Source organism: Hipposideros armiger, unplaced genomic scaffold (genome assembly GCF_001890085.2).
Source record: "Hipposideros armiger isolate ML-2016 unplaced genomic scaffold, ASM189008v1 scaffold_315, whole genome shotgun sequence".
In the NCBI taxonomy this organism is placed as follows: Eukaryota; Metazoa; Chordata; class Mammalia; order Chiroptera; family Hipposideridae; genus Hipposideros; species Hipposideros armiger.
In genome coordinates, this window is record NW_017731665.1 from 1081091 (window position 1) to 1101828 (window position 20738).

The 20738-nt window shown below is 44.0% G+C and overlaps 2 protein-coding genes across 10 annotated transcripts in view; one reads left to right on the forward strand and one right to left on the reverse strand.

The window, feature by feature from the left end:
* GLYR1 (glyoxylate reductase 1 homolog) overlaps nt 1-1721 on the reverse strand; it is a 34635-nt gene extending 32914 nt beyond the window's left edge. For 3 of the 5 annotated variants that reach the window (XM_019660302.1, XM_019660301.1, XM_019660300.1), the window contains exons 1-2: nt 1625-1721; nt 553-589 (exon numbers count right to left, since the gene is read on the reverse strand). In XM_019660302.1, coding sequence (XP_019515847.1) covers nt 553-589; nt 1625-1689 — 102 coding nt within the window. In that variant the 5' untranslated portion in view covers nt 1690-1721. The remainder of the gene's footprint in view (nt 1-552; nt 590-1624) is intronic. The other 2 variants (XM_019660298.1, XM_019660303.1) reach the window with 2 other exon arrangements.
* Nucleotides 1722-1810: 89 nt separating this feature from the next.
* The window catches only part of UBN1 (ubinuclein 1), a 54244-nt gene continuing 35316 nt past the window's right edge, over nt 1811-20738 (forward strand). For 4 of the 5 annotated variants that reach the window (XM_019660293.1, XM_019660295.1, XM_019660296.1 and 1 more), the window contains exons 1-7: nt 1811-2582; nt 7723-8010; nt 12880-12966; nt 13536-13631; nt 13982-14116; nt 14806-14909; nt 15627-16065. In XM_019660293.1, coding sequence (XP_019515838.1) covers nt 7762-8010; nt 12880-12966; nt 13536-13631; nt 13982-14116; nt 14806-14909; nt 15627-16065 — 1110 coding nt within the window. In that variant the 5' untranslated portion in view covers nt 1811-2582; nt 7723-7761. Of the gene's footprint in view, nt 2583-3784; nt 3828-7722; nt 8011-12879; nt 12967-13535; nt 13632-13981; nt 14117-14805; nt 14910-15626; nt 16066-20738 lie in introns of those variants that run through there. The other variant, XM_019660294.1, reaches the window with a different exon arrangement.

Genomic DNA, 20738 nt, shown 5'->3' on the forward strand with positions numbered 1-20738 from the left:
CTGAAAATACCATATTGCAAAGAGACAGTCTAAAGACAGTTCCTGGGCTCCTAGCAAGAATATAAAAACAACATTTGGAAAGCTATGACGGATCGCCTCATGCAAAATTTGAAATGCCAACTTCTGCAAAGATGCACTGGAGCAGCACATATGGTAACAGAAGATTTAAACTTAGTTGGGACAAAAATACTTTGACTTTTCACTAATCTACATTTAGATTTCGCTCTTCCTGGAGAATTTATTTTCTTCTCCTTTCGTTAGGTTTAAGTATAAAGCTAAATTCAAGTTAAATTGATTTCCAGGGTTAAAAAAACTCAAAAAAACCCATCTCTGATTCAAGAAATAAGCATTTACTGGAGATTAAATGACCTGGTTTATATTCTATTGCCTTTTCTAAATGAACTGATATTAGAGAAGAAAAAATTCTGAGTGTTATTTAAATAGGCACAGTTTCACTCAATGCTAGAAATTGAGGGGAATGCATCTTACATTCTCCACCTGTTCAAACCCAACTTCGGATGTCTTCCTTTAGTTCACTAGCAAGACACTCACCTTTCCTGGCCAAGGAGGATACCTGCCGAGTTTCCCCCTAGAGAAAACACAGAGAGTCAGCACTTGCCCTGGAAAAGCCAGTCCATCTCCTTCAACCCACTCAACATGCAATTTATTTTCCTAAATATCCACTTGCACCCTCAAGTGCCAGAATAAATGCTGGCACACAGACGTTCTTAATCTGGCTTCTACAGTTGGATTCAACAGGCCCAAACTCCTCAGAAATGGAATGCAAAATTGTATACGTATGTGCGTAAAGTATGTACATTCTTCTGGTGACAAGGGATACAGAACAACAAAACCACCAAGAGTCACTTGTCTAGAGCCTCCCCATGACGGGGGTGGGGGATAGTTTGCTCTGTAAACACAGACTTCCCCTTACAAAGTCTGGTTTAATTCACCGCGAGACCAGCTGGCTTTGCCAAATGCTAATGGAAGCCTTCTTCTGGGTCGAGAAATAAGCTACGCAGCTCGACCGAGGCGGCGACAGTCAATCTTGGTTCGGGCGGTTGTCTGGGACACAGAAGCAGACCACGAGAGGCACCCAAAAAGGCACTGATCACTGCCAAGCCTTCGGTTGTAAAGGAGAAGTCTCCCCTCTATTTCTTCACGGGGCAGCGCCATCAGTCCGGTTTCGACACTCTCAGCCAAGCCGCCCGCAGAGTTCGGTTCCATTGCAACGCTGGTTTTAACGGGCTTGCCTGGGCGAGATGGCCTTGCGGGCTCCCCCGCTTTCCAAAGAACGGCAGCAAGATCCCAAGGAGCCGGCGTTCGCGGGCGGCTCCAGAGACGCTCCTCACAGTAACCGTCGGCGTCCCGGTTCGGGGCGCAGCTCTCTCCCGGGCGGCCTCGGGGCTCGGAGCTCGGCCCGCCGTGGCCACCCTCGGCCTCGGTCCCCCGGGGCCAGGCTGCCCCTTCCGCCCGGCGTCGCTCCCAGCACCGGCACCTCGTCTCGCCCTCTCTCCGAGGCCTGGAGCGCACAGAAAGGCAGCTCCGAGGCTGTCCACCAACCCCGCACCCAGAGGAGCAGTTTCCCGGTGCACCTCGCTTGGCCCCGGACGCCCGGACTCACCACACCAAATCGCCGAGCCGCAGACTCACAGCCGCCATCTTACCACCCAACCACCGCCGACGCATAGGCCGCCGGGAACCTCAGGTCGCCCTGGCACCGCCCATTGGACTGAGCTCGACCACGTGACGGGGGCCGGCTGTCATCGGCCACGCCGCTGCTCTGACGTCACCGCGCCCGCCGGTGCTTATTGGCCGGCCAGGCGGCACGTGACTCGGGAGCCGCGGTCTCCGCGCGCCGGAGCCCCAAGACTCCCGGCTCCTTCCCCCTCCCTCCGGCTCGTGACAACGAAGCGCCCGCGGACTGAGGCGGCGAAGACCGTGGCTGGGCTGCCGATCGAGCGCGCGAGGGAGCCGGCCCTGCGGCCTGCCCCGCCTCCGGACCCTGGCTTCCAGCCCCCTCCCCCACAGCTCTTCCGTTTCGGCCGTTAGCTCCGCGCGGGCCCGGGGGCCGGCCGCGTCGTCTCGCGGGCAGCTGCCCTGACGGACCTCGGCGCGGCCTGGAAGCCAGCCTCCGCCTGCAACTGGGGCCCCGCACTCGGGGTCTCGCGCCCGGCGGGCTCTGCGTGGCCGCGCCCGGGGGCGAACGGGTCCTTCAGAGCGCTCTTTTTACTGGTTGCGTCCGGGGAGCGGCTCCAAGTCCGAGCCCGTGTCCGCGCCTCAAGTTCTCCCGGGGCGCCAGTGCATCCCGCCTCGAGGTTCCGAGTTGCTCGGCCGACGTGGAGCCGGAGTCTCTCGATTTCCTCCTGGGCCGGCAGACGGCACGGCCGGTGAGGCTCCCCCGGGCCCGCGGGGACCCAGCGATGGGCCGCGGCGCGGGCTGGCCGCCCTCCGGGAGGCATGGCTCCGGGGCCGGCCGCTAGCAGCGCCGCAGCCCGGGCTCCCGGGCCGGCAATGAGGACGGTCGCGGGGGGACGAGTGCGGCCCGCGGGGCCGTAGCCTGCGTCGCGCCGGGGACAAAGGTGCGTGTCTTTGCCGGGACCGGGCTCTCACTTAAGCCGAGTTGTAGTTTGACACTTTTGGAGAAGTTAGGAGCAGGTTGTTGTTGACAACAGGGAGGCGGATGCCAGGCGTAGTTTCACTACGTGAAAACAAGCCGTTGAATGAGGAACTAGGAACAATTCACAGCGACTACCCAAACGTCAGATTCCTGGTAGAAAACAAAACATTTTCAAAAGGTTCCATTCCCAGTTACAGACCTCAAGGAGTCCAAGTCAAGTGTTGACTTAACTTAGAACCGGACTTTTCTTGAGTCGCCGCCTGCTTGAAAAGATTGCAAGTCCGTACACATCTGTCTCCCTTAGGCGTTTTGTTTTACGGAGACTTTGGTTGTATGTGGGGATTTTTTGTTTTTTAGCGAACTGTCTTGACCAGCCTGGTTTTTTCACTGGAATTCAGTTCCTAAACTAAAGTACTGTCAGTTTCAGGAACTGTCATTTACCGTTTTGAATTGTTTTAAAGACAAAGCAATAATTTAAAGCATATTTGTGGTTCCAGGAAATAATTTCATAAAATTCAAAATGTTTCTGATTTAAAACTCTTAAATTTTGAGGATTTAAGGATATTTTAATGACTTGATAAAAAATATGAATTTTAAATTAACTTCACACTTGGGTTAGAGGCATTCCCGTTAGAGTCAGGAGTAATATGGCAAAGAATATATTGTCTAATATTATCTTGTAAGTTCTAGCCAATGCAGTAAGACATGAAACAAAAATGAGACCATTTTTCAGAAAGGAGACAAAATTCTCATTTCTGTAGATGACAGGACAGCCTCTTTTGAAAAAAAGGGGAAACCATTAAATTAGTTCAGTAAAGAAACTAATTACAAACTCAGCATACAAAATTCAGTTTTTCTATGTTTCACCAATAATCAGTTTGAAAATGTGATTGAGAGGAGGTTCAACAAAAAAAATATATCATTCTCGGGAATAACCTGAGATACAAAAGGATGCTAGCATTTCTTGGGTAACATCAATTGAAGGTTTTTAAGAGGGATGTTTTTGTTTGTAGAATACTGTGCTTTTATTCAGAATAAGGTTTAACTCATTAAAGGTGAGTACAGGCATACCTCGTTTTATTGCACTTCACTTTGTTGCCCTTCACAGATGTTGCGTTTTTTACAAATTGAAGGCAAGACCACCAGCAAAAAGATTACGACTTGCTTTATTGCGGTTGCCTGGAATGGAACCTGCAATATCTCCGAGGTATGCCTGTATTTATATACTTAGCTTTTCTTAAGGCTTTAAGTTGTGCTGACAAACCTTGTTTTATTTACAAATCTGAGAATGTTTTTGTAAAAACAAAAATATTTCATCTTTGACAAAGCTTCATTTAAGGCACCAGTTTAACATATTAAATTTTCCTAAACAATAAGCTATGTTTTTTACAAAGTTAAATTCCCTCAAATGTGTTAAACTGCATTTGAAGTTTTAGATGCTTATTCTCTCAAATACTTCAAACTTGTAAAACAGGGACTTGATAAACCAAATAGTAAAATCTTTCCAAGGACTTAACTCTTGTAAGGCTAATAAATATATAATGGTAACGTTCTTTTAAAAGCATGCAAGTGGCTCAGTTGGTTAAGAGTTGGCTTAAGAGCATGAGCTCTGAGCAATAGGGCCTCTGGTTCGATTCCCACATGGGCCAGTGATGCTGCGCCCGAGCTGAGCTGTTGCTGAGCTGCCAACAGGTGGCAGGATGGCTCAGCTGGTGTAACAAGATTGCCTGTTCCATGGTGTGCTACACCCACCTGCGCAACTAAGACTGAACTTGGCACCTTGAGTCGAACTGCCGCCTGGATGACTCAGTGAATAGAACGTGTGCACTCTTAACAATAAGGCTGCTGGTTCGACTCCCGCATGGCATGGTGGCTATGCCCACCCACAACTCAGACTGAACTCGGCACCTTGAGCTGAGCTGCCGCTCTGATGGCTCAGTGGATAGAGCGTGTGCTCTTAACAACAAGGCTGCTGGTTCAACTCCCGCATGGGATGGTGGCTACGCCCACCCGCAGCTAAGATTGAACACAGCACCTTGAGCTTAGAGGCCATGAGCTGCCGACAGGCAGCCAGATGGCGACTGGCGCCCTCCACAACAAAGACTGAAGAACAACAACTTGGCTGGTCCCCTTCCCCAATTCCTCAACACTGTTCCCCTCCCCCAATTCCCAAATAAAATCTTAAAAAAAAAAAAAGCATACATTTAAACTTAGTTTTATTTTCGTAAGCATTTCAAATAAAAATTGTAAGTCTGACATCATACATTAATATGTCCGATTCTCTTAAATGTTTCTAATGATTTAGTAACATGCAATAGCAGTTATCATGATGACTGTAAAAATCCAAAATCTAATTGTTATTATGCTATAGGTTTGACTTACATGATTCTCCAGTCTGATATCTATAACTTCACAGGCCTGCAAAGTAATCACTTAAACAACTAAGAGAAGCAGTTTTACCATTTAGGTGGATTGAAGTTACAATGTTTAAATTTCGGATGAGGTTACATTTTAAAATTACTGCCTGGGTTGGGGCAGGGACCTGGTTGCCACTTCTAGGATGACCTTCCTGCATTCCATCGGTTAACTTGCAGACTCTCTTCTTATAGTGAGACTTCGTCTGTTTTATCAATGGGGTAACTTTCAAGCCTTCAACCTTCAGCTGAAATTTATTTTTACAACCCAGTGTATCACAAATGTCCTGGGGGCCTTGAAAGTTTCGTTAGAGAAATTTCTTTCAACATCTCAATGCATGATGGTCTTTTGCACCACCAGCCTGTTTTGCTGCTAATCACTTTGAAGCCTGATTAGAATTATTTTAACTATTTTTAGGTATTTTACTCCCTTGCCTGGTCTTTTTTTTTTTTTTTAAGATTTTATTGGAGAATTGGGGAAAGGGAATAGACAAGTTGGTGTCCTTTTGTTCTTCAGTCTAGTTGTGGAGGACGTAGCTTCACTGGTCCATGTTGGTATTGTGATCACTGTGCTCTTCCTGGGCGAGGCAGATGTTTCGCCAGCCATTGGACAGCGGCTACCAGCAGCTCATGCCTATTCATGGTAGCTTACAGCGGCTGCTCACTGCAGCCTACGCTGTCGCTGGTGACTCATGGCAGCCCAGCTCCAGATCAAGCTGTTGTTCACTATCTTAGCTGTAGAGGGCACAGCATCACTGGTCCAGCCCATGTTGGATCCGAACCGGTGGCCTTGCTGCTCAGAGCTCACGCTCCCAAGCCAGCTCTTAACCAACGAGCCACTCGGCCGGCCCCTCCTTGCCTGGTCTTACAGATCACAATTTTACTGTCACAATAGAAAGAATGAATATTATATGTACTATATAAATATCCTTATGTATAAATGGGTATATATGATATAAATCTTTTTGAATTCATATTTATGATTCATTTACAGTCAAAATGCAGTGAGTTTTTTTGGGAACTTGTCAAAATTCTAAAATTGATCTGAACTAATAAACAGGCTGGAATATCCAAGTATTTTAAAAGAGTAATAATAAAGATGAATTTTAAAATTAAGATGTTAAAATATACCATAACATTTCTTAAAAACGGTATGGTACTGGTTAAGGAATCTTTAGATACTACATCTATATGATATCTAATGGCATTGATGACATAAAAATTTATTGCAAAATGTTATACAATATGGCATTCAAAACATCTTTGTTGTTGATAGTGCAAGCTACAGGAAAACATATCCGAATGTCGCAACAAAAGAGTTCAGATATCTAAGACATACGTGGTATATGCCAAATCAGCAGGGCAAAGTAGGATTATTCAGTGACTGGTGCTGTGAAGAAACCAAGTTAGAGCCTTGCCTCTCTCCTTATAGCATAGTAAATTCAACTTGGCTTATAGAATTCAATGTGAAAGTTATATCCATAAGAGACTGGCTAGGTAAATTCTTACGTAAGAATTACCTGGTTGGAGAAGGACATTCTAGGCACAAAAGAAATGGGAGAAATCATAAGGGAAAATAGCCTAGTTTACTGCATAAAATGTTAAAATTTCTTTCATCATACCTCTAAGCAAAATTAAACATTAAATAACAATGAAGAAAAAGTATTTGTAAGAGATATGACAAACATACATAATTATATATCTGTACTGTATCAAAAGCCCTTAAAAATTAACAAAAAGCCTTACTTTTTTTCAACCCTTCCCTTAATGCTGGACACTCAGGTTACTTTTATCGTTTTTCCTGTACAAACAAGGCTGCAATGAATATCCTTATTGAATCCATATGATAAATGCAGAGCTTGATGGATTTTCACAAACTCAGCATACTTATGCAACCTTTACCCGCTAAGATGTTCACACTAGAATATCAGTTTTAAAAAACAGGACACAAATTATACATGAAGCACAAAATATATATGCATGTGTATATGTAGTATATTTGCATATTTATCTTCTGTAAACCCTTGGAATTCTGGGAGTTTACAATATAATTTGACCAGTTCTAAGCAACTTTGAAGGCCTTTGCCATGTGATAATTTGTTGCTTGGCCAAGACCCAAGTTTGGGTGGTGAGAGGCTGGTGCATTAGGAAGTGAGCCTTAGCCACATCAGTTCTAAGACAGTGATTTTTCGCTTATCCCAGGGTAGGCATTACTCTGAGCTGATGAAAACTTTGTGATTGTGAAGAATGACCCTAAATGAAAGCAAACTTCTGGTGAAGAAAATAAGGAGATCTTAAAAAAACAGGTTATTTTTAGCTAGAAAAATAAATATTGGATAAATTAAATGAAAAACAATATTCTCTAGGGTTCTGTGCAATTTCGAGGATACTTTAAGGGTCTGTTTGCATGTTTTCTAATGTCAAGGATCTAGTAAATATTCATAGAAAAAAGACTGGAAGGAAAGTATACTAAACAGTATTATCTGAAAGGATTTAGGTGCTTTTCATTCATATATATGTGTATACACATATATATATACACGCACATATGTATATGGTAAGGTAAATTGAACGATGGCTTTTTCTTGACAATGAAATTCTTTTAAACTTAAATCTGTATAACTGAATGGGAAAATTGTCATTTTTATCATCTTGGTTTGACCTGGCCCTTCTTTTCAATGTTAACAGAAGCCATGCAGTGACACCTGCTAAGACTTGTTGGTAGCCATGTCGGAGCCCCACAGGGTCCAGTTCACCTCTCTACCAGGTTCTCTGAATCCTGCATTTTTGAAGAAATCCCGGAAAGAGGAGGTTGGGGGAGCAGAGCAGCATCAGGACCCGGAGCCTGCTGCAGCAGCTGTTCGGATTACACTCACTCTCTTTGAGCCAGATCACAAGCGCTGCCCAGAGTTCTTCTACCCAGAGCTGGTGAAGAACATACGCGGGAAGGTGAAAGGCCTTCCACCGGGAGACAAGGTACCCCAGTGGCTCCAGTCTCAATGCAGATGTAATCTTGGTCAGCCTGTGCAAATGGGACTTCCGGAGGGTGGAAGGAAGACGAGAGAGGCTTTGGCTGTCCCAAGATCACAGCACCTACCCCAAAGCCAGCACCAGGTTTGCTGGTTTTGCCTCTGGGCATGAAGGGATACATTTCTTTCTAGAACCATTCTGATTTATGCTGGAGAAAATGTATGGTGCATCCAAGGCTAATTTGAATTATGGCTAATTAATAGAAGTGAAAGAAAGAACACATTTGTTTATGCCAAGGCTACAAATGTTACATATAAATGTGACTAGTCTGTGTCTGGATTTCATGCTGGATATTTTTCTTTTCCAAGGGACTCTCACTTTGCCTCGTGTAAGGACAGATGAGAAAAGACACATAACTGTTCGTGTCTTGTCAACACAGTAATACACTGGGTAGTTTCTTTACCTGGAGGGATAGAAACCTATTTTTGTGGGGTTTTTCTTTTGTTTTTTAAGTTACTTTTTTTTTGGCAAGAATTAGGCTGTAGCTTCTGGCTTTTGAGAATCAGTTCGATTTCTCAAATGTTTTTCAAATAGTCTGTTTCTTTTCCTGGCAGATTTGTTTTACTTTTTATTTTCAGTATGGCATTTCTCAAACATGCACAAAGTACAGAAACTAGTATAATAAGCCCCATGTACCCATCACCCGGCTTCAACAATTACTGATGTTAACAATTACTGATGTTTTGGTCATTAACATTAAAATTTTTTTTAATAGTTTTTTTATTGAATTACATACATGATAAATGCACAGCCTGATGGATTTTTATAAACTCAGCATACTCATGCAACCTTTGCCCTGGATCACAAAATACAACATTTTCCAGGACACCGGAAACCTTCCTCATGCCTTCCCAAAATACTACCCGACCCTCAAGGGTAACAACTGGCTTGATTTCTAACAGCTTAGATTAGTTTTGCATGTTTTTGTATTTTATGTAGATGGAATCATACAGTATGAGCAGGAGCTAGGTGAAAAGCATTTATAAGCACCTAGTGTATACCTCTAGGCGAGGCTCCAAGGGAAGGTTAGTTGAACCCCACATGACAGCATTTTGTGCACCAGAGTGGCTCTTAGTCAAATGAGGATTAGGCCAGTACCTGGCTCACAGGGTATCTGAGGGTGTCTGAGGTCATGCAGGTACAGTTTCTGGCAGAGTGTCTCATTGGCCAGTGCACCTTCAGTCTAATTTGTGATTGTGCTGTTTGGGACGAGTGCTTTTGGTTAGAAGGATTATCCAGTTTTCTTTGCTCAGATAAAAATGTGTTTCCTTGATTAAGATCTTGTTGGCTGAATGGAAACCAACTGAGTCTGTGCCAAGGGTCAATCTGTTGTATGACGTCAGTGGACAGTGAGAAAATGTAATTTCAAATTGATTGACAATCCCTTTCCAAAGGTAGGAATAATATCCTCTTCCTTGAGAGGAAGAAAAAGTAGCAGGGTTTGGTTAAAGTATTTGTTTGGGGGCTCAAACTAGATCAGTAGGCCAATGGAAATTGGAACTCTCGTGCTCTGATTTAATCTTTTTGGGGGGCTCCAGATGCTCTTCTGCATTGTAGAAAAATGCATGTAGCATACACAGAGAACTTTGGATTCAGTTTCAGGGGATTCACTCCTTACCTTCAGATTGAGAACTTCTGAATCGTATCTATGTGTTCAAAGCACAGTGTAATCCGACACATGTATTCATTCATTTAGCATATATTTCTTATGATGGGAAGGCACTGCTAGATGCTGAGGACTATATAAAGGTAGAGAATCCGTTGTCCCAGCCTTAAAGGAACTTGCAATCTTGTAGATGTTTTAGGAGAATTATACCAGCACAGGTAACAGGAGTCACAATGTGGTAATTGTTTAAATCGGGTACAAATACAGGCCCTGGAGAGCTTTGACAGAGGAGAGCTTACATCCTAGATGCTGTGTGCTGTGTTTAGACAGAGCTGGACCTCCATACATTCAGGAAATAGTAGTTACTGGATGACTACTGCTTACAAGGCAGTAAGGAGTACACATTGAATCCATTGCTGCTCCAGATTGGTGGGATTTCTTAAAATTATTTGAACCACTTAAAGTTATATGTGATCATTGTAGAAAAATTAGAAGATACAGATAAGCACATGTTTTAAAGACCACCCATTTGTGGTACGTACATTATATGTACTGTGATATCTCACTCTACATATATACCCACAATCATTTAACTGATCCCTTATGGGTGAGCGGGATGTCAGTAGGCAGAGATGAGAGGGTGGGATAAGAGAGTTTTGTTTTCAAACAAGCATCTAATCTTGAGTGTTTTTGGCCTACCCTGAAGTCTTAAGTGTGTTTAGTACAGGAATCTTTTATTATTAAAATTAAGATTCCTTGCAAAGAAGCTTAAGGTCCAACTCTGGAAAATATTCTTGATGGAAAAAAATGCAAGACTAAATTTATGGACTAGAAATAAACTGGAAAACTGCATGAAAATATTTGGAGTGAGTATTGAGTTTAGGAGAAAAGAGGCAATTACTGATCCTTCAAGATACGTGTCCAAGGAAAGGGACTGCCATGAACCTAGGTTTGATTTTTGGTAGCACTGAGAGAAGAGCAAATTCGTACACTTTTCTAACCAATAAGACAAAAATATTGGGTTGTCGGAAAAGTCATGATGCATGTTTGCGACAGATGGCACTAGTTCGTTTTGAAAGTACTAGAGTCATTCGCATCTATGTTATTGCTATGTCATTTGACAGCTGACTGTTCTAGCTTCATTCTAAAAAGAAATTGAGCAATTTGGTTGAGTTGGAGATTTTACAACAAGTTGAAGATGGAAGACCAAACTGTGCTTTTTTGCCATATTTTACTGTTTTACTTCCATCAAGGGAAGAACGCACATCAAGCTTGTGACAAGTTGCATAAAGTTTATGGTGACAATGTTCTACAAGAACGTCATTGCCAATGATGGTTCCCGAAATTCCATGCTGGTGATTTTGATCTCAACGATGCTCCTTGGTCAGGGAGGCCCACCGAGGTTGGTGACGACAAAACAAAGGCATTGATTGAGTCAAACCCATGTTACATGACACGAGAGATGGCAGAAACATTGAACATCCATCATTCAAGCGTTCACGACCACCTGAAGAAGTTGGGATATGAAAGCAAGCTCGATATTTGGGTCCCGCATGAACTCAAAGAAGTTCATTTGACAGCATGTGTAAACATCTGCAATATGCTCATTAAACGTGAGGAAAATGATCCATTTTTTAAATGATTTTATTGGGGGGAGGGGAACAGCGTTGGGGAATTGGGGAAGGGGAACAGACAAGTAGACAAATTGCTGTTTTTGTTCTTCAGTCTAGTTGTGGAAGATGTCGCTTCACTGGCCCATGTTGGTATGATCATTGTGCTCTTCCCGGGTGAGGCAGTTGGTTGCCGGTGATTGGTCGGCCACTCACAGCAGCTCCTGGGAGCTGGCTGCTCATGCTGGCCAGCCAGCCCACTGCAGCCTACACCTTCGCGTTGCTGGTGACTCACAGCAGCCCAGCTCCAGGTCAAGCCGTTGTTCATCATCTTAACTGTAGAGGGCAAGCGTCACTGGCCCTCAATGTGGGATCCGAACCGCAGCCCTGCTGCTCAGAGCTGTTGCTCCCAAGCGAGCTCTTAACCAGCTGAGCCACTCGGCCGGCCCAAAATGATCCTTTTTTGAAGCGACTGGTAACTGGTGATGAGAAGTGGATTGTTTACAACATTGTGGTGCGCAAACGGCCTTGGTCCCGACGTGATGATTCGCCTCAAAGCAGACATTCATCAGGGTAAGGTTATGCTCTCCGTGTGGTGGGATTTTAAAGGTGTCGTGTTTTTCAAGCTCCTACCAAGGAACCAAACAATCAATTCGAATGTGTACTGTCGGCCATTGGATAGTTTGAACGAATCCATCATCCAGAAACGTCCAGAGCTTGTTAATCGTAAAGGAGTTGTGTTCCATCATGACAATGCGAGACCACACACAAGTTTGATCACCTGTCAAAAATTATTGGTGCTTGGATGGGATGTGTTGCCACACCCACCACACTCACCTGACCTTGCGCCGTCAAACTTCCACTTGTTTCGCTCTCTTCAAAACTCCTTGCATGGTATAACGTTCAATTCAGATGAGGCTGTAAATCAGCACCTTGTTCAATATTTTGCAAGTAAAGACAGGTCCTTCTATGAACGAGGAATTATGAAGCTCACTGAAAGATGGCAAAAGGTTATCGAACAAAACGGGCAATATATCGTTGATTGATTTTTGTTCTTTATATAAATAAATGACCTTTGAAAAACATAGACAAAATACATCATGACTTTCCCGATAACCCAATAAGTCTCACGAATTTTTGCTACATTCATGGGTTCTTAACGTTTTTGAGGCACGGACTGCTTTGGAAGTCTGGTGAAGCCTTTCTTAGAATAATGTTTTTAAATGCATAAAATAATTTTTAGGGTGAAAAAGGAAACCGATTATATTGAAACACAAGTCTATACAGGTCGAGCATTTCCGACTAAAGGCCCTTTGCCATATTTGGAGCCCTCAGGACCTAGTGTTGTGATAGGCAATTGTAGGTATTTAATCAAGTTTTGTTGAATTACATGAATGGAAATTTTTCTTTCTTAAACAACTAAGATAAACACTAAACTCTAATGAGAAGGTAGCATATATTTATTTCTACCTTGTCTTTTCTGAAAAACAGTTGTTTTTATTATGTCGTTTATAGGTATTAAGTAGCCAGTGAATGTACAATGAATGGGGTTATAGAAATTTTTTATGACTCTTATTTTGTGGAATGGTCTCTTTACAGAAGAAAGATCTCCCGGATCCTTTCAATGACGAAGAAAAGGAAAGGCATAAAGTGGAGGCCCTTGCCCGGAAATTTGAAGAAAAATATGTAAGATTTCTCTCTTGGGCAACAAAACAACCTCCTTGGGTGGGTGAAGGTTTTAGACATTTCAGCATTCCTTTAATGCATTATCATCTAGTCAGCATTGATGTGAAAACAAGTGTAGAGCTTGGAGAGAACAGAATGCAGTTGTTAAACAAATGCATGAAGGTACAGAAAATACAAGTGGCAAGACTAGTGTGTGGAGCTAAATGGACGGATGAACAAGAAGGGGCTTTTGCCCAAGAATTTATTTTTAGAATAAATGTTTGATACAAAGCATACGAAGCCATTTAGTTCCTCCTACTGTCTTAGGCCATTTTATGCAGATACAAATTTGTCCTATTTTAAAAGGTCTTTAGGGAAGGAGGTTGGGGTGTGTGTGAGAGTGACTGTTGTAGTGCTTTGCAGCCATTAGTCACTAACTGGTGGAGTTCAAGGCAACAGTTAGTTTTGTGTATTAAAAAAAGCACGTGACCTTAGACATAATAATTTGTTAAGAGGGTAGATGTCATGTTATGTGTTCTTATCACAATTACAAAAAAAACAAACAACATATGACCTATTCTAAATTTTAGGGTGGAAAGAAACGTAGAAAAGACCGAATACAGGACTTGATTGATATGGGGTATGGTTATGATGAATCCGATTCCTTCATCGATAACTCTGAGGCAGTAAGTACTTCATGAAAATGCCACATGGGAACCACCACACCCTCATTCCTACCGGTAATGGCCCAGAGGCTGGGGGATGGGTCAGAGCGGGCCTGCCCTCAGTATGAGGAAGGAGCTGCACTGAGGAGAGGAAGTGACTCCCTTGATCTGGGGCTTGGTTCTCTCACTGAAAAGGATGACCAGATCTGTCCAAAGCACCTTCTGGACATTCACAGTTGACCAGAAGCACATGTAGGCATGTGGTTTGAAGAGTGACGGAGAAACGTCACATCCGCTCTGTCAAGACCTACTCTGCATCTTTGGACCGTAGTACTAGAACTTGGAGCTGAACGTTTGCTTCCCCCTTTCAGTATGATGAGCTTGTTCCTGCTTCTTTGACTACAAAGTATGGAGGATTTTACATTAACTCGGGAACCCTGCAGTTTAGACAAGCATCAGAATCTGAGGACGACTTCATTAAAGAAAAGAAGAAAAAATCTCCAAAGGTTAGAAAGTTATTCGCTTTGGATTTCAGAAATGCTTTTTTATGAAACTTATGAGACCAGTAGGTAACTTGCTAGAATATATGCCGGTTTAGGATGGCTCAGGAGATTGGTGGAAAGGCATGAGCTGTGTCAAGGTTGACAGTTCACCTCTCACATCTGCCGTGGCGAGGTGCCACGAGTCCCAGCAGACTCAGCTGAGATTCGTTTCTCAAGGTGGTCTCAGGGTGGGGACGAGGGCAGTGAAGGGTATGAAGTGAGGGGAGTTTGCACCGACCTTGCTGTGTCTCTTCTGTGGACATGTAGAGGACTTCAGTTCCCAGGGCTGTCACCCCAATAAAAACAAGTTAGCATTAAGATAAGTTTATTTTGAAATCTGCCTACCACTGCCTGTGTATTTCAAACCAGAGGCAGGGCCCACATACAACTCATTTCAAGCTAGAAAGGTTCTTGGCTGCACAGTGGCCTCTGTTGTCTCAGCCCCGGGTGCTTCCAGGAGACACTGTCAGTGGGAATGCTGTATGGACCCGCCACAGGTCTGCAGTCCAGGGACCGATCCGAAAGCTTTTGTCCATGAAGCAAATAGGACAGCTCTCAGGATGTGCCCCGGGCAGAGCAAGGCCAGTGCTGTGTCGTGCACTTGCTCCCTGAGTGAGGGAGCCGTGTAACTGTGCCTTGTCTTTAATTCTCAGAAGCGGAAGTTGAAGGAAGGTGGTGAGAAGATAAAGAAGAAGAAAAAAGATGACTCTTATGACAAGGAGAAGAAATCGAAAAAGTCCAAGTTTTCCAAAGCCGGGTGAGAGGCAGCAGCTTGTTTGCTAGGATAAAATCTGAATCGTTAGGGCAGGACCCCTGGGAGCTGACTCGCCCTCCTCCTCACAGCTTCAGAAGAGGCAGCAGGGCCTGGCCTTCCGTCTTCCTCCTGCCTCCCACAGTGCCACCATGGGCATAGTCAGTGCTCTCACATCTTTGTGTGTCAGACATCCAGAGTGCTCTCTGTCCCACTGTCAGTGTTGGAGGCTATTTCTGTCACTGTATGATTGCTGCTGTCTCTTGTTCTCTTGGGCACCCCTCCTCTGCCCCAGTTCTTTTTCTGTCTCTGCTGTTTTCCTTTGTCTCCTCTGGTCCTGCTTTCTTTGCGTCACGCAGTCTCACCCCAGCTGCCCTTCAAGTTGCTGCTGCTCTCTGCTGCTCCTGCTCTCTCTCTCTAAATATTTTTTTTGCCCCCCTCCCCATGCAACCTTTTATTTCAGCCTGGCAGTGGTTTTTAAAAACCCATCGGATATTTAGCACTTTGTCTGCCACTCTTTTGCTAACCTGTATTAAATCTCAAGCTTTGGTCCCAGCAAGAAGGAACTCCATGTGCCAAGAGGAGGGAGGAGGAATAACAGGGTGGACTTGTGACTGAGGTTCCCGGAGACCATTGCGCTGGGAGCAGGGGTGAAGGCCCTCTGTGAATTCCCTTTTTGAGGTGTACTGCAGCCTTGGTAACCAATTTTCCCCTCACTTGCAGCTTCACAGCCCTCAATGCCAGTAAGGAGAAGAAGAAAAAGAAATATTCTGGGGCCTTGAGCGTGAAAGAGATGCTAAAGAAATTTCAGAAGGAGAAAGAGGCTCAGAGAAAGAGGGACGAAGAGCATAAGCCTGTACCGGCCTCGTCAGCAGAAGCTCAGGGCCTACGGGAGCTGGAAGGCGCCTCTGACCCCTTGCTCTCGCTATTTGGCTCCACTTCTGACAATGACTTGCTCCAGGCGGCCACTGCCATGGACTCACTGACTGATTTAGACTTGGAGCAGCTGCTCAGCGAGTCTGCAGAAGGAAGCCCCTTCCGTGAGATGGATGATGAAAGCGATTCCCTTGGGGTGGGACTGGACCAGGAGTTCAGACAGCCCTCTTCCCTGCCCGAAGGCCTGCCTGCACCTCTGGAGAAGCGTGTTAAGGAGCTGGCTCAGGTACGGTGACACGGAGTGGCCGGGCTTTCCTAGAAGCCATTTGGGCAGATTGACACTAGTTCCTCACCGCACGGAGCTCACTTTCCAGGGTAGCCCTTAGTGAGTTGGCAGTTTCAGTGTAAGTTTTTCCAAGCTTTCTTCTCATCCCAAGTGAAGAAACAGTGTAAACTCTGACCGTCAGACGTCATTTTTAGGCCTTTCGTGGTTCCTTCACTCCTAGAAGGTTTACTTTCTTCTGGGGAGATTTTCTTTCTTTTTGTTTCCTGCCTGTCAGTTCCTTTCCCACAGAGTAGCTTTCCTTTTGTGTGATAGACTAACACTGATGTTGGCAGCAGGCAGCAATTCATCTTTTCAGTAATCTGTTGAAGGTTTTGGAAATTCACAGAAGTTTGCAGACATATGCTGCGCAGAGAGTCTATGCTAGATTGCCACTGGAGTGCAGCTGTTCCCTGGACTTACATCATCAATGTTAGGTACTGATCACAGGAATGCCTTAATCCTGGGAAATAAGGACCTGAACCTTAAATGCTGTGCGTGCCCTGTTAAAAGCAGTTGACAACTGTCAGAAAAGCAGCCATTGCCATTTTCCCCTGGCGACTGAGTATTGATCCCTAGAGCACCAAGAACTGTCAATTCAGTAATGTAGTGCTACCTGTAAACCAAGCATGGGCCGTTAGTCATGATGACATTTACCCTTTAGTTAAAATAACCTTTCACCATGGGCATCATGGCTTGTCACGCAGCTCTGGTGGCATTTATACTCTATAGCTGTAAGTTTTAAACCACTGATTCTCATAGTTTTCAGAATCACTGTTATGTATAATATCCCTTGTGTTTTAGGGCAGGCTAAATGTTAACCACTGCTACAAATGATTTCCTCACTTCCAAAAAACACTTGAACACCACATACGAAGTAAATCAAATGACTTGTCCAGATCTCTAGATCATCCTCATTAGGCCGTGTTCAGTGTTGGACATAAGTCTTCTATTTGAATGTAACGATTTAAATTATACCATGTCAGGGATTCAGAGTACATCTTAAAAGGATGTTAAGGTGGAAATAGTTGAATCTGAACTTGGCATGTTAGAGCATACTGTCCTATATTTATTCTCAAATTGTGTTAAAAAAAACACTATTCCTTGTTCTTTTCAATCCTCCTGTTTGTAATCAAATTGTTTTGTAGCTTCTGAAGTCTTGTTTAGTAAGCTGGGTAAGGTATGTGTGACAGTAGCCTGTTGTTGTTTACAGAAAAGTCAAAACAATTCTTGGATGTGTCCCTACTCTCACCATAGGTTGTGTTCTAGAGCGATAACTTATTATTTCCCTTTTTTGGGAAAGATGGACAAACTTAATGGAAACAAAGTGGCATAACATGGAAAAGCTTTGGGCTGTGGTTCAAGAAAGCCTCACTCTCTGGAGTACACTGATGGACACTGAGCAAACTGTCCTTCTTCGGTGATTATCTCCTGGGCACGATGGAGACAGGGTTCACAATCCCATAGATGAGGCAGGCTTGGTCCTGGTGGGGCGGTGGTGACCAGGAGAGATCGGTGTACTGGCCTGAAAATACAATGTGCAAATGTGAAATTGATACTTTAGTCATCTCCTGGCCCTTCTACAACAGCATTAAGAAGCTTTGGGAAATAGGATGGAAAATGGGAATTACCCATTATCCTGATAATCTGAAAACTATTTTTAATTTACATAATTATTTTCTAGCCTCTGTGTGTGTGTTTTTATGCAGTTGTAATTATAGTTGTGAATCACTGTTTCCTGCTTTTCTTTACTTAATAAATACTATTATAAAGCCCTCATTACTTTTAAAGGTTGCATGAAAAGGAAGGCTGATTTTAGAAAATTACTGAATGCCACTCCTGAGGATCCCTCCAGGGCCCTATGCTTGGGCACTTGGGCCTCCTGCATGTGTGCCTGAGTGCTCTAGACTCAGACCCTCCTGAGAATTTGCTGGCAAAGATGCTCTTCCCAGGGAAAAAAATGCCTATGTACACAGAAGTTGCATATCATTTCAAAAGCCATACGTGGATATTTGGATCCTTAATAAGGAACCCTGTCCTAGATCTTGAACTGGACATTGCATTTTTAAAATTTAAATTAAACTTGATGTATGTAACTGTAGCAGTGTTCTGTGTTTCTCACTTTTTCACTCCTCTTGTTCTTTTTTCCCTCTTATTTCCTTTATTTTCACAATAGTTTTTGTTTATAGTTTTGAATCTTGGTCCTAGATGATACATGTATCAGTTTGTACTGTTATCTGAAAACTACCCCAAAACTTAGTGGCTTTGAACATTTCTCCTGACTCTGTGGGGTGGCTGGGCGGTTCCTCTTGTCCTACCTGGGCGCTCTTTCATGGCTGCAGCCAGCTGGCAGGATTGGTGGGCACTGTGACAGTGGGGCTTCTCTCTCCTCTGGTCTTTCTTTCATCCTGGGCTTTTTAGGGCATGGCAGTCTCAGGGCAACATTTCAAGAGGGTGTGGGTAAATCAGTTATATGTATAACTGTGTTGGTAAAGCGAGTCACAAGTGCACTTCGGATTGGAGGGCTGAGGAGCTAGAGGCCACCTCTTCTTGGGGGAGGCATAGGCTGGGAGGAGAGGACTCTGTGGTCCTCTTTGTAGTTACCACAGTATATAAGTCGATGCTAATCTGATGTGTATCGATCCCTTAGGGAAAATTTTTGCGGTGGGAGGAAAATATTAAAGATTTGTCTTCTAACTAGACATGATACTTAAAACTTTAAAAAATACATTTGAATACTTCTGTATGTTAAAGAGGTAAGCCAAGAGGGTGACCTTGGTGAATGCGCAAGCAATTATTCCTGTTTCCTTCTCAGGCTAGCCCATTTTTCTTTTCTTTCTCCCTGGTACAGTACTATACATTTTTATGGGCCCCAGGGAATTCATTGATTTGATTCAATGGCCTTTCTCTGTCTTCTCTTATTATGTGTTGATTGTGTCTTTTGTTTTGGTTGTTGGAAAGCTCAGGCATGTCCCAGCCCCATCGGTTCCTGTCTTATAGTTTGGCAGCTATTCAGCTGGTCCATACAGATGATGACCAAGGTCTGTTTTGGTCCTCTTTAGTCAAGCATAAAATGGGAACAATACTAAGAATAGAAAAGAAACAAGAGACCTCAAGTCAACCACTTCTCTGTTCTACCTGCCCACTGCTTACTCCCCTACAGAGTTAGATTCCACGCATCGCAAATCTAGGGAGACATGGATCCAAGGAGAATAAGGTTGAAAAAAAACTAACCTGTTTGATGTTTCATAAATAAGAAAATCATGCCAGCTTTCATTTCCTTTAGCAAAAACAGGTGCAGGTTCTGAACTAGGTACTGAAAGCTACAAGTGGCTTTTCCTATAATAAATAAGACAGCGCATTAAAATAAGGCTGTTGGAACTATTGTAAATCAACATGATTGGGCGATTTGGTTTAACTTCACTTCCTAGTTAATCTCGAATTGATCAGTTCATTCAATGGTCAGCTGGACAGCCAGACTTGAGATAAAAGAGAAGCTCTGTTGGGATACACAGGACCCAGGCTGGAGGCAACAGACTTGACCAGCTTCATGGGAGAGATGGCCTGTTAGCAAGCCAGGATGCAGCTGAGGACAGGAGAGTTTTTGAATGGTAGGGATCCCCTTGTATATGGTAGGAGATGGGAGGTAGAGTGGGTGGCTGGGACCAGGGCCTAGAAGATGCTCAATACCAGGTGGAGTTTGGGTTTGATTCTAGGCTTGGGAAGAGCTGCCAAAGGGTTTTAAAGAGCAGAGTGGAAAGATTTATTAAGAAGGATAGAGTGCTGTTATTTGAAGTGGGGAACACAAAAGGGAGAGGAGAAACTAGTGGGTTTGGTTTTGGACAAGTTGAGTTTGCATATCAGAGGAAATAATTGGAAATTACTTAGAAGTTATTGGAAATTCTGATTTAGAGCTTAGTAAAGAAAGGGTTTAAGGCTAGACATTTAGATTTGAGAGACCTACATGCGTTTCTATTATTTTGAAGCTGTGAGGGGGGAAGTCGTTATTAGGAGAAGTGAGTTCTAGATAGAACCTCGGGGGTCCATCTGTAGTTGTGGAGCTAGTGGAGGAGACACATGCAGTAGTTAGAGGTAGGAAGAGGACCCAGTGAGGAAAACAAGTGGGGTGAGATGAAAGTGGAGGGTGGTTATCAGTGCCTGCTGTGTCAGAGGGTGTGGCCAGGATTGATCATTTTGTTTTAGCCAATCACCTAACTGCCTTTGTTTGCCACCATTATTATATATCAAGCCTGAGGTTTTCCTTTGCCTGAAGCCTTTGAACTAGCAACTCTTGGGTGTAGATCAATGGTTCTTTTTTAAAGATTTTTATTGGGGAATTGGGGGATGGGAACAGCGCTGGGGAATTGGGGTACAGACAAGTTGTTGTCCGTTTGTTCTTCAGTCTAGTTGTGGAGGATGTTGCTTCACCGGCCCAAGTTGGCACCATCATTGTGCTCTTCCTGGGTGAGGCAGATCAGTCACCGGCTTCTGGATGGCCACTCACAGTGGCTGCTGGCCGCTCACGCTGGCTGCTGGCTACACACGGTAGTCTATGGCAACCCACTGCAGCAGGGGCTGCAGCCTACGCCATTGCTGGAGACCCACGGCAGCCCAGCTCCAGGTTGAGCTGTTGTTCA